Source organism: Mus caroli, chromosome X (genome assembly GCF_900094665.2).
Source record: "Mus caroli chromosome X, CAROLI_EIJ_v1.1, whole genome shotgun sequence".
Lineage (NCBI taxonomy): Eukaryota > Metazoa > Chordata > Mammalia > Rodentia > Muridae > Mus > Mus caroli.
Window position 1 is genome coordinate 44,587,565 of NC_034589.1, and position 13,408 is coordinate 44,600,972.

A 13,408-nucleotide genomic window follows, 5' to 3' on the forward strand; every position below is an offset into this window, starting at 1 on the left:
AAGACTTAGCACTTAGAACTTGTGGTGATAGGCAGATGTAGTTGTGGATACAGGGAGAGCCCAGCAGCAAAGCTGACTTGGAAAAATCCCTACTTGGTTTCAGAAAGAGTCAAATCTGGTCCAACCACAGAGCAGCTCAAGGCACTGGTCTAAATGGCCCCTTCCCAACTCACTCAGAAGAGCATCCCTGTCTTGGGAATCAGCAGGAGTGGGAGGGGACAAGTAGAGCAATTAGGATGAGTATGATCAAATACATTATATGCATATATGAAATGTCATATGAAACCCATTATTATGTATAATTAATGTATGCTCATAAAAAAACAATGTTGAAAAAAAGTATTCCCTTCTCACTAGGGAAAGTGACTCCTTTTTCATTTTGTCTCCAATAAAGAATGAGAGACCTACACCTTTAGCTTCCCAACCTGACTGAAGAGCTGAATGCAGTTTCCCAACTTAACCCCAAGATGTGATTAACAAAAAATCTTTCACTATGCAGTAACTGTGCAGACATTTAAACAGCAAAGAAAAATTCCAGAGAGAGAGAGAGAGAGAGAGAGAGAGAGAGAGAGAGAGAGAGAGAGAGAAATGAATATTTACAGCAGAGTCGTGTAATTGGGACTGAATTGTACGACCATGGAGGAGATTAATTAAACCCTTGTGAAAAACCCATGAAAAAGAACAGGAGATAAACATGTCTATTATTATGCCTGGCCTTTTAAATCAGCTTATTAGAAATAAAGAGTAGTGTGTCCATTAAAAATATTTACATACAATTGCATACTACACTACTCCAAAAAGTATCATTTAAAATAGCTGCAGAAAATCAATTCCAAAACCCCATCCATTTTCACTTGGGTTTAATTTTGTTTCTTCACAGATAGCACATGCAATTTAAAAAATACACTCCAAGAACAGCAGCAACAACTTAAGGCTGAAAACATTACTTAAGCCAGCCAGAGTATGTTTCTGATATGCTGCGGATCTGTAACATCTTAGAAGAGACGTAGAGAAATTTGTAATTTATTTAATACAAGGATGTGAGAAGGCCTTGGTAGTAGTCGCTGGGCAGGATGAAATAACAGAGTACACTGTGGCAAATGCCCCTGTATTGTCCTCAGGGTGCCTAGGTAAGAAAGGAACCAAAGCTTAATCACTGTCACCACAGTTTTGTACTGCATGCCAAAGATGCCCTTGTCCCAAAGACAAGCCTACTATGTGCAGAAGTTTAATAAAAGCCCCACCATCTAAGAACTAAGTTTAACCAGCTGTGGTACAGTACACCTGCAATTCCAGCCATCTGGAGGCAGAGGCTAGAAGATGGTGAGTTGGAGGCAGCCTGGGCTACTTGGCAAGAAAGAAAGCAAAGCAAAGCAAACCAACCAACCCAACACAGAAATTTAGGAGGGAAAAATAAGTGAATTACAAATTTAACAACTGGCTATGGGAGGGCCTAATGTAGGGGAGGTGCTTAGATGGGGACGCATCATAGTTTTTATTCCCATGGGAAATTTTGGCTTTCTCCCCTGGTTTCATTCTGTGTGTAAAAGCTTTTTTTCCCCCATGGTTTCCAGCTCTGAGCTATTTAAGCCACATTTGTGCTTAAGTGCTTAATATTTACGTCTTTTCCCTCCAATGTCTATGTTTAAGAATCGGTGGGAGCCAATTTATTGATGCACTTTCAAACAGACTTAATACGGCAAGTCACCCTCAGTCTAAAAAAAAAAAAAGGATTTTACTACAATTTTCTCTACCCCCAAAAAAGGGGAAAGAAAAGAAAAATTAAGCCCCCCCAAACAAACAAAATGAAACAAAATAAAGCAAATTCAAGGGAACAAATGACATGCGTGCTCCATGATGTCAATGATTTAACAAAACCTTGCTTTCTATAAAGACTGCAATTCTGTAAATGTGATTAGGGAGTGAGAGAATGAATTGGTAGACTCTCAGCATGTGAATGATGTTCCAGCAGCGCTGGGCTTTATAAATTCCAATGTTGGCCTTGGAGGTTGCAGGACTAATGCACACATTGGGCACTAAAGTAGATGACTGCTTGTGTTTTCCCAGAAATCCTAATTGCCCTTCTCAGAACCTAGCTAGCTTGCTCAGAGTATGGTCTGGGTTCTAGTAATGTTTTCCTAAGTGGCAGAAACACTGAACAGTTCTATATTCCAAACCATCAGAGAAAGACTCTGTCCACTCACATAAGAGGAGTCGACCATGGCTAAGTCCCCTACAAAAACAAATCCAGTAATTTTCCATATCAGAGTTCTAATCCGATGATCCAGTGCAAATCTGGTCAGTCTCCCAAAGATTTGGTTGCAATATAAAAAAAAAAAATGAGAGAGAGACAGACAGACAGATACAGACAGACAGACAGACAAAGGCAGACAGGCAGGCAGAGACAGGTTGTTGTTACATCAACCTTAGATATCAAGTAAAAAAAGAACTCCTTCAGGTTCCCCACCAATGCTACTTTCACCCTTATCTTTGTGAGACAGGGTCTTTCTCACTGTCCTGGAGGCACTGTTCTAAGGCTGGGCTGAGTGTCTCTACCAACCAAATCCTGGGATACACATACACCACCATACCTAGCTTTTTTTTCTGGTTCTTGAGATCAAACATAGACCCTTATTCTTGCAAAACAAGCACTTTGCCCACTGAGCCACCTGCCCAGCCCAAGAGAGACTCTTCAAAGCTACTTTTCTGGCTCTGTGAAGACTACATCAGAGGGAACATGAAGAAAGAACGACCTAGGATGAGGTCTAAACCTGAGTTTCTCAGAAAATATCAAAAAGGTACCTCTGCAACATTAAAAGTCGGTGTATCTAACTGAAAGAGGACACTGACTTGAAGTACTGATTTTACTAACCTCAAAGTACTTCGTGTAGCAGAGCCAAGAGTCTGGCGAACGTCTAATACTAAAATGAATTGAAAATTTCATACCTGGCAATGACAACAGTCCTTGCGGCCAGAAGTGGAGTCATCTCTAGTAAAACACAGAACATCAATCACTTGCTTACCTATGAAATTGTTCCACTCAAAATCAAGGTCTCCTTGGTTGGCCAAACAGCCTCGCATGATGTTTGAGCAATAGTTGTAACAGGGCTTCACAGTCACCAGGCCTCGGCAGTGGGAGCAGTAGATCATCTTCAGCAGTGCATGGGTGCAATGAGATGTGGGGTTCACCTAATGGGTGACAGGGAAAAAACAAGAAAATCATGGGTGAATTTAAATAGACACAACTGACACTGGAGCATCAACCATGAACTTAAGGATGGATGAGTTGATGCTGTTCCCAATTAGGAAGCTTGCCTCCAATGGAAATCAACTAAGAGGGAGATCAGACAAGTGGAAGAAGACAGATGCTGGAAATCTAGAGTTAATGTTGAGGTGAGTATCACATGAGGTTTGTTTTTCTTCATTCATTTGCTATTTCTAGTGCAGCTGGAACTCAAGACCCTGTGCATGGCCTGCTTCAACCACTACTTTCTTAAATGTCAGACTACAACATTGGTACAACTTCTGAAATACTGATTCTAAGACTGCCCTTTCTTCTATTTTTGGTTGTGAGCCTAGCCTTTAATGGCTGAGTCATCTCTCTAGACCGTATGAACCCCAAGAAGAAGGAAGATCAAAGTGTGGAGGCTTCAGTGCTTCTTAGAAGGGAAAAAAAATATAGGAGGAAATATGGAGGCAAAGTGTGGAGTAGAGGCTGAAGGAAAGGCCATCCAGAGACTGCCCCACCTGGGGATCAATCTCATATATAGTCACCAAACCCAGACACTATTTATTTGTGGATGCCAAAATGCATGTTGACTCGAGTCTGATATGGCTCTCTCATTAGAGGCTCTCCCAGAGCCTGACAAATATAGAGGCAGATGCTCACAGCCAACCATTGGACTGAGCTCAGGGTCCCTGGTGGAGGAGTTGGAGAAGGAACTAAAGGAGCTAATGGTGTCTGCAGTTCCATGGAGGGACCAAAAGTATCAACAGACCAGATTCCCTGGAGCTCCCGGGGACTGGACTACCGTACACATGGAGCAACCCATGGCGCTGGCCACATATGTGGAAGAAGATGGCCTTGTTGGATATCAGTGGGAGGAGAGGACCTTGGGCCTGAGGGTGTTTGATTCCTCCAGTGTAGGGGAATGCCAGGGTGGGAAGATTGTGTGTGTGTGGCCAGAATTTTGAAGGTCTTGGACACTGAACAGAAACTGGGAGACCCTACAGATGAATGTCTGCTAAGGAGTCAAATAGCAATGATAAAAATATTACTCAAGTCAGACAAGGATAGCCCTCCTCTGCAGAGCAATGGCATTTACTGTCATCTTTCTAGATGTGGAGGATAAAATTGTTTGGGGTCATGAAAAAGCCAATCCCATCCTGTCATTCATTTCCATCAATAGGCAGAAAGGATCACAGCTAAGAACCAAGTGCCAGCAGCTAACTGAAAGTTCCTGGCTTACTCTCTCTGCCCTCTTCTCTTTTGGAGCCTTTATCAGAGGATTAGTGCACTCTTCACTATCATCATCAACTAGCTCTTCAGACAAAGACTTTTAGAAGTTGATACTATCACAGGGAGCAAATCCATCCCAGAAATGCTATCACTGTGATGCTGGGTGACTAGCCGTGCATGTCACCTGCTCTGGTATGTTACTTTGGCTATCACTTAATCAACAGCGCCCTTAGTAACAGGAACAGAGATTAGTATTGTCAGTCTCCTATCTGGTAAGTACACACACACACACACACACACACACACACACATTCTTCTCTGGCTTATTTCCCCAAAGAAGTCTAGCATAAAAGGGGGAAAGCATACAACAAAATGGTAATTGTATACACTAAACGCAACATTCTCTATGAAGAGTTAGAATTTTTCCACAGTTTTAACCAGTCCCAAATGTTTTCCTAAACACTAAATTAGTCCCTTTAACTGTGTATTAATGTACAGTAAAATTCTGGCTAACCAATATCCTTGAGGATTGGCCTCTCTGTATAAGTAGATTTTCTGGATAGCTGAAAGTTCATTCCTTTGAAGTCACACATTGTTAGGATTTTGATGCTCATTCACCTCTCATTTTCCAGATGAACAAGCGGGCCTCAAGAAGGAAGGGTGCCCAAGTCATAGGATCTGCACCGGAAGGGGCCTCAACTATCACCAGTAATGTTGCTCTCACATTGTAGAGATAAGCAAACTCAAGCCAAAGAGATGAAACAACCTGCTGACAGTCACCCTCCCACATTTGATTCCAGTATCACACCTTATCAAACACTGTGTCACAAAGTTTCCCCAAATGGGTCACATTTTCCGGTCATCCTAAACAGCAGATAGGAACCTCTATTCTTAGGCAGTGCTTATTTTTCTCTTTTATTTTTAGTCCCAGTCCACATTAGAGAGACTGCTAAATGGCTGGATCTTAGAGATGTAAAGGTTATGTAAATGACTTATAAAAAAAAAGAACCACAACACAACACAGCTGGATGGGTTAGAGCATGCTTCTAATCCTAGACATGGGAGATGGAGGCAAAAATACAGCAAGGAAGAGTCAGTCTGGTCTAAATAGTGACACCCTGCTTAAAAGATAATAGTAATAAGAGAAGAAATAGAAAGCAGCAGAGGAATAGGAGGAGGAGCAGGGAAGAGGAACAGGACAATTATGGAACAGGACATGGCATGTTGAATATTACTATTAAGAGCCAGCAGTATCTTGGTGGATTAAATGCCCTATAGTGTCAACAAGTAGATGTCAAGCATTTCACACGTGCCTGGGTTTATTACTGATATCAAGAGAGGTGAGAATTTCTACATTAGAATATGAAACCTGTTCTATGGAACATAAATAAATCCCAAAGTAGAATAGACCCTTTCAGGAAGTAAACAAAGATGTTCAAGTTGCGATAATTAGATTCGAGAAGCATTTTCCGAAGCCCTTGTTCTACTACTTATTTTTCATGGAGTCAGGGAGCTAACTCTAAGAAGCAACACACTGCATCCCAAGTTTAACTGCAAGTCAAACCATAAATACAGTAGACCCATGATGCCTGCCCCTAAATGAATCTGATGGAGTCTTCAGTTTAAAGTCAGAGACCAAATGAAATGATATGACACAGTGGTGTTTAGTTAAAGGAAGATTATGGAGCTGGGTTTGGCAACATTTTTTTTTCCAGCTCAAGTTCTACATGTGATCTGTTACTTAACTACTAAAAAATGATCACAGAGCACTTGGCTATAACATGCTATGGGAACACTAAATACACCACAACTGTAAAGAGAGATGGAGACGTTATAAGAAACCTGGGATGAAGGAACATGCTAAACATTAAAGCTAGAGAAAAAAAGTGTTCTTTATTTTCACAGCCATAAATCAGACCACCATGTACGGTTCACACAAAGAGAATGCAGAACCTGGGAAGCAAGCCCCACGTGGAGGACAAGACCATGTATATAAAGAGGTTTTCTTCAATAGCCAGGGGATCTAAAGACCTGAAGGGGGAGCCCACAGGACCTACCCTTTGTAGAAGATATTTCAATAAACTAACATTTTAGGCCCTGAACCCGAGCTTTATCAACCTGCCTAAGGCTGGATGGTAGATGTAACAAGGACAGCTCTTCACTCTAACTCTGCAACAGCCCCACCTCTTGGGGTTTAGCAAATGGAAACACAGAGGACTTCTTAGTAAAAGGCAAAGTAGGTTAGTTGAAAAGCCAAAGGTGTATCAATCAACACAGGAAAGAAAGGGGTAAATACTAGTGTGCGAATAGTGGTGCACTAGAAATTCTCTTCTGGAGTCTCTGGCAAAAGCTCAAAGCCCCGTTGATCCAGGGATGGTTCTTGCTGCCTGTCACATGGTAACAACAGGCCATGAATGCACTGCAGGATGCTTCTCCACAAGTTCCAATGGGATATGTACACTCCTGGGGAGGAGTGAAAGGTTAGACCTTTCTCATCCATAAGCAAACATACAGTCATAATACCATAATTTGTTTTGGGACCAGGCTGGCCTTGAACTCAAGAGACACATCTGTCTCTGCTGGGATTAAAGCTGTGTGCCACTACACCTGGCTGGGGGAGCTCTTTATTTTGTTTTCTTTCCTTCCTTCTTTCTTCCTTTCTTTCTTTCTTTCTTTCTTTCTTTCTTTCTTTCTTTCTTTCTTTCTTTCTTTCTTTCTTTCTTTCTTTCTTTCCCTCCCTCCNCCCTCCCTCCCTCCCTCCCTCCTTCTTTTCTTTTCTTTTCTTTTCTTTTCTTTTCTTTTCTTTTCTTTTCTTTTCTTTTCTTTTCTTCTCTCTCTCTCTCTCTCTCTTTCTTTCTTTCTTTCTTTCTTTCTTGGTTTTTTGAGACAAGGTTTCTCTGTTTAGTCCTGGCTATCCTGGAACTCACTCTGTACACCAGGCTGGCCTCGAACTCAGAAATCCACCTGCGTCTGCCTCCCAACGGAGCTTTTTAAAAAAAGGGAAAAATCAAGTTCATTTACATTCTATTACCTGGTGATCATCAAAAAGAAAGTCAATACTGCCTTCATTCGCTCTAAAACTCACTTACTGAAATAGATTTACTTCAGAAGTCCCCAAACCAAATAGCAGCTCATGCCACACAGGGGATAATTAAAAGAGCAAGATGCTCCAAGGTCTCCATTTCATCCTCAGCTATGCACTCTCCTATGTGGCACAGCATGCTACTTCAAATGTTCCATGTGACTGGGACTTTGGGGCACATCTCTTGACTAATAGCTGCTATGTTTTTCTTTCATTCAGGAGGCTCTGAGTCTAGATATGAATCACTTCCCAAATCCTTAGGGCTGGGATAAGAATGTGGGTGGACATTTATGATTGTATTTCAGAAGATGTCACAATTTTTAGACTTCTCCTAGGGATATAGTTGTTTCTCAAAGCTTCTGAAGACAGAACAGGAATGAATATATATATATATATATATATATATATATATATATATATATATATATATCCCTTCTACCTTTGAACAAAAATATGGCTTAAAGCACTCACAGAGAACATGCTTGCTTAGCTTTTACATGTGTTGGGGGGGGGAGGGTGGTGGCTGTCTTTCTGAAATTGGCAGAGCTAAAAGCTGAGCCTGAGAGACAGGTAGACAGGGATTCTGCACTGCATGCAGTTAACTTCCTTGAGGTGTAACATTTTTGTCAGTGATGAGGATCAAATCTAGGTCTCACACATGCCAGAAAAGTACTATGAGCCCCAGATGCTTTGGTGAATACCAACATGACTTCTTTGGAATCAAAGCCTAACTAGGAAGCCTGGGGCCAACACAGGGGTTCTCAGACTTCATACACTTTCAGCACACTCAATGGACACTCTATATCAGCTACAGCGTTGGATGCTTTCTAGTGATAAGGTATAGTTTTTCAGGTTTACTGGTGAAATGAATCAGGGATTATGTTAGAGGGCAATTTAGGACACAACTATATATGGAGCAATGCATAATAGATACTGGGAGGAAAGGACATATTGTTTAATAAAATAATAATGACTTACTGAGTGCTAGCACCATGACTTGAAAACTGTTCAAGCTGCTATAGGAGTGAGAAAAGAGATATAATTACAGTGTATTACTCACTGTCCCTGCTCACAAAGAGTTCAAAGGCTCAAGAAAACACCACTGGACATAGTAGAAAGGCATTCCCTTGGCTTGGGGGTGGGGGTGGGATGGGGCATCGCAGCTGAGAGGCAGAACACTTGCTTAACAAGCACAAGGCCCTGGGTTTCATCCCTAGTATCACAAAAAAGCTCCTCTTTTAACCAAACAGGCTGAAAATAACTCATATTTTCCCTAAGTTCTAAAACTTAAAGAACTTCAGCGAAATGTAGCAGAGGTAATGAATTCTTACCAGATAAGACAATGTTTATAGGAAGAAAAGGTTTATAGAAGGAAGAAGGGATGGTATTATTTATGGAGAACATGTATTCACTCTTGCTAAGGAGAGTTTAGCTTCTGGACTGAACAGTTCTGTACTAACTCAAACACCAAAATCAATTTGAGTGATTGATCCATAATCCTAATACACAAATATCCAATTGCTAAAAGTTGTAAAGACTTAAAATTCTTTACAATTGACTTATCATTTTCCCAATATAAAGACAACTCTAGAAAGCTACTCAGACTATAGCCTAGTAAGAGTCACTGGGAAGCCATTCATGTTCTTCTTAACTTTGTTTAAAAGTATTCACTGTAGGCTGGGAATGTAGCTTAAAGACAGGGATTTTAGAGCTGAAAAACGGAGAAAGGGAGGGGAAAAGTAGAAAGAAGAGGGAAAGGAAGGAGAGGAAGGGGAGGAGGGACAATAGCAGCAACCCCCTCCTCTTTGCCTTCCTGAGCATGTATCATGACATCTGTATGCCATATCTGCTATTAAAAAACCTTTATAGAAAAGTCTCCTTGTCAAAGCCTCTTTAAAAAATAAAATACATCAATGGAGCCTTTCTACCAAATAACCTGCATACTTGAGGCCCACATTAAAAACTCCAGTGAGCATCTTACAAAAAGAAAAATGCTGGAGCAGAACTCTTCCCACAGCCTGGATTTCATTTCAGAAATTCACAAGGAGCTTTAAGCAACATTACACAACGACTGAAGTCGGCGTGCTGCGCTCAAGTTAGAAACACATTACCTTGTACTTTATTCCAGCTCTGAACACGCATGTGTTGCTGCAAAATGCCCCCTCCCTTGCATTTTTTTTTTTTACACAGCCACTCACACCAAACAAACAGCAAAGGTCTAGCTTTTCATCTGTTGCCTGGTAACACAAGCACCCAACAAAAACAACAGGAAATATTGCACCAAATTATGGTAAGAAAAAGAGATAGGGAGCCCACACTTGCCGTGGGATGTGATGAGTTTATTTAGCAATTTCCTAAGTCATCTCGAATTCAGTACACACACACACACACACACACACACACACACACACTCGCATGCACGTGCGTGCGCCAAGAGATATATATGAGACATTCCTTGCTGTTGATCTGATAAGAAAAATTTGAAAGCATAATATATAGAATAGCTCCCATTCATTCACTCAAGAATACTTGTGGGCACACTGTAGATAGAAGCTGTACAAATACCCGAAACTCTTTTTTTTTTCTTTATGTGAAATCACTAGACTCAGTTATGCTCCCATAAAATGAAAATATGATTATTTTAACTCCCTTAAAGACTCTACAAGTTTTGGGTTTTTTTTTATACTTTGCAGTATTTTTTTTAAATTTTTCATTGTATATATTCGTTTTATGTGGTACTATTACCTAAGGATGTCTCCATACAAGGACATGGAGCATGGCTTCTCACACCCTACTACCCCTACCTTCTCTCTCTTTTTGCCTCCCATTAGTCTCCTTTTGTGCCCTAACAGTTCTCTTCTGCTTTTATGTCATTGTTGATGTAGCTATATAAAATTTAGAAATCATAAAGCAAATATCCAGAATTTGTGGTCCTGAGATTGGTTTAATTCACTTAATATAATTGGAATATTTGAAACTTTCACTTATTCCGCCTCTTGATATACCAACTCATCCCTAGCCTCACCATAGCTTGAGTTCTACCATGTCCTTTGCAAGTCTAGCCTTTACATTAAAGCGAAAAATATTACTAAGGGTAGAATGGAAGTTTATACTTGGTTTCTTAAAAGCTTATTGCCATTTATAAAGGTGTGGGGAAAAATTAAATATATATATGCATATAAATATATATGTTTTTAAAAGCTTATTTGCATTTATAATGGTATGGGAAAAATATTTAAAAAAATTGTCTAGTATTTGGAATCAAGGGAAGTAGAGAGGAATCCACAGAAATCATTTTCAAGGCAGGATGGTCATTCATACATCTTGATGGTAAAGCACCATTGTCTAATTATAGTCCCTGTAGTTTGGCATGCGGGTGTAGACACAGACCCATTATGCCAGTGCTAATTGAAACCATGAGAATGTATCTCTTTGGCAGAAGAGCTATTAATTTTCATGATGCATGTAACCACTTGTGCATTTCTTAAGCACCACAATAGACTCCATCCTCCCAGGCAAAACTGCTGTTACAAGCAGGTAAGCAAGAAATGCATCATGAACCATGACAGATAACGATGCGGTAAGTAATACAAAGATGCATAGCAGCAGGATCCTCTTGAACCATCTGTTCCTAATGCAGGGGCATCACATCAGTTGGAATCCTAAGGCTCTAAGGAGTGTGCTAACAGTGCTGGGTCCAGCAAATGTGAGGCACGGCAAGAGTACTTCAACCAAGTAGTGCCCTGCTATGGAAGGGAAGGAAGCTTGCTGGTGCCACTGGCCCTTTCAAAAGCATCGTGTTGATCAAATCATTATTCATCTTGGAAGTACAAAAGGAAACTGGAAATCCAGGGTGTTGTCCACTTATAAAGAGAAAGTGAGACCATCTCTGAGTTAAGTATTCCAGCAAGTTGCCCCAAAGCCAGGAGGCTTTTCCAGTTTGCCTTTAAACATCTCTTTGTAGCCAAGTGATTTGGGTCTCCTCATTTGGCAAATATATTTTCTACTCTAAAAGGCCTTTCTTCAGGCTAGAGGGCATTAATTTTATTAGGTACCAAAAAGTTACATATGTTAAATTGTTATTCCAAAGAAAATGCACTTGGGAAGGACTAGCAGGTGAAGAAACCCGGACATGAAAAAAAAAATTACTCAATATATAAACTGGAAGAGAATCCTAATTATAAGTTAGTCATATGAATTTAGTACTTACGCATTCTGAAATACATTTGACAGCTCATCGCTACGTCTCCCACATAGTAAAAGTTTAATTGCTTAACAGAGAGCTACAGTCCAAAAATATTAAAACAGTTAAGTATTTTTTCAAATATATAAATATGCCTGGCATACTGCTACATAGGGACATTCCATACAAGATGTCTTATTTTGGCATCTCTAGGAACTGATTTAATGTCTATGTATTTTGCTATTGTATTATTAAAATAATATAAGCAACTTTAGTTTAAAATTTTGGTTTCAAATCAGTCCTTAAGTCCAGAAGTAGTTCAACACTGAAGCCAAAACAGAATTATTATTATTATTATATTACAGATATAATACTTAATATAGCCTGATGATATTATTTTAGCCAAGAAACTGGCAAATAACCTTTGTCCTGTGTAATTTAGATGACATATCTTGTATTCTCTGTATTTCCATAAAACTATGAACTATCTTTTAAGAAGTCTTTTAAGAAGTACAAAATGAATACAGAACTGAGCTCAATTCTGAAACAAAAATGTTTAAGGAGTTAAGTAACAGTAGAACTTACATTTGGTTAAAGAGAGCACTTTTCAAACACTTACTTAGGGATATACATCCCTTGTTTTTCTCTGCGTACTTGTATATATAGCACACGGGTACACATGTGTAATATACATAGGGCACTTACACCACACATTGGCTCCTTCTAGCCCATTCATCTTAGAATGAACATAAGACACTGTTAAAAGTCAAATAAATATGCCTGGTGAACTGCTATGCCAGTAACATGGGCCTTAAAGAATTGTATACTGTGGACTGCTTCCAGACTGGGATAGAGTTTAAAATGACTGCTGAGGCTGACAGAAGCACAGCATTGAGATTACTTTTCTGACTATACCTATCACTTCACTTACCCTACCCGAGGTTTATATTCCTCACCAAAAATTTGCCATTGACAATGAAAGGATCAGAGAGAAAAGATAAGGGGAACAAAAATATTCTACAAAGAAATTCCTAACAATTTATAACCTGGAGTTGAGAGAATCCGTAAGTAGGTACATAGAGTTTTCTAATTCCAACCTATCAGCACCTATTTTCTGTAGTATCCCAGTCTCCAAACTTATTTGCTTCATTCTGGTAAACATCAGCTTCCTCTCTGACTGAGGTGACAGTACATTCTGTGTACTTAGTTGCTCATTAACAGTTAGCAGTCCCTGTTGCCTGGTTATGTTTGTTAATAAGCATCTGTTGGTTTAGACAGTGAGCGCCTTTGTTTGGATAATAAATTACATGGTCATCCTACCGGTAGATAAGCTCTATGGCAGTCAGTCTGGTGGGTATCTTGATATCTATAATACTGTTCAATATTTACGTTGACCTTTTGTCCAATCACCAAAACAACTAGAGGACAAAAGCCACTATCTGTGCATACAGGATTTCAACAGTAGCTTACACATTGGCCATCCACTTGAGAGCCTAAGGGAAAAGCCCTAAGAGCAATCTGACAAAGATAACTTTGCTCCAGTGTGTATCTTTCTTCCCTAGTATTAAGTCATAAACTATCTCTACCTAGGTTTCTTTTGCTACTATTAAAAAAAAAAAAAAACATGACTAAAAGCAACCTGGGAAGATCTGCCTTACATACCCTGGGTCACAGTCCACACAGA

At 39.9% G+C, this 13,408-nt stretch overlaps 1 protein-coding gene across 2 annotated transcripts in view; it reads right to left on the reverse strand.

Moving 5' to 3' along the window:
* Gpc4 (glypican 4) overlaps positions 1–13,408 on the reverse strand; it is a 112,844-nt gene that overhangs the window by 7,329 nt on the left and 92,107 nt on the right. For both annotated transcript variants that reach the window (XM_029473193.1, XM_021153828.2), the window contains exon 4: positions 3,024–3,189. In XM_029473193.1, coding sequence (XP_029329053.1) covers positions 3,024–3,189 — 166 coding nt within the window. The remainder of the gene's footprint in view (positions 1–3,023; positions 3,190–13,408) is intronic.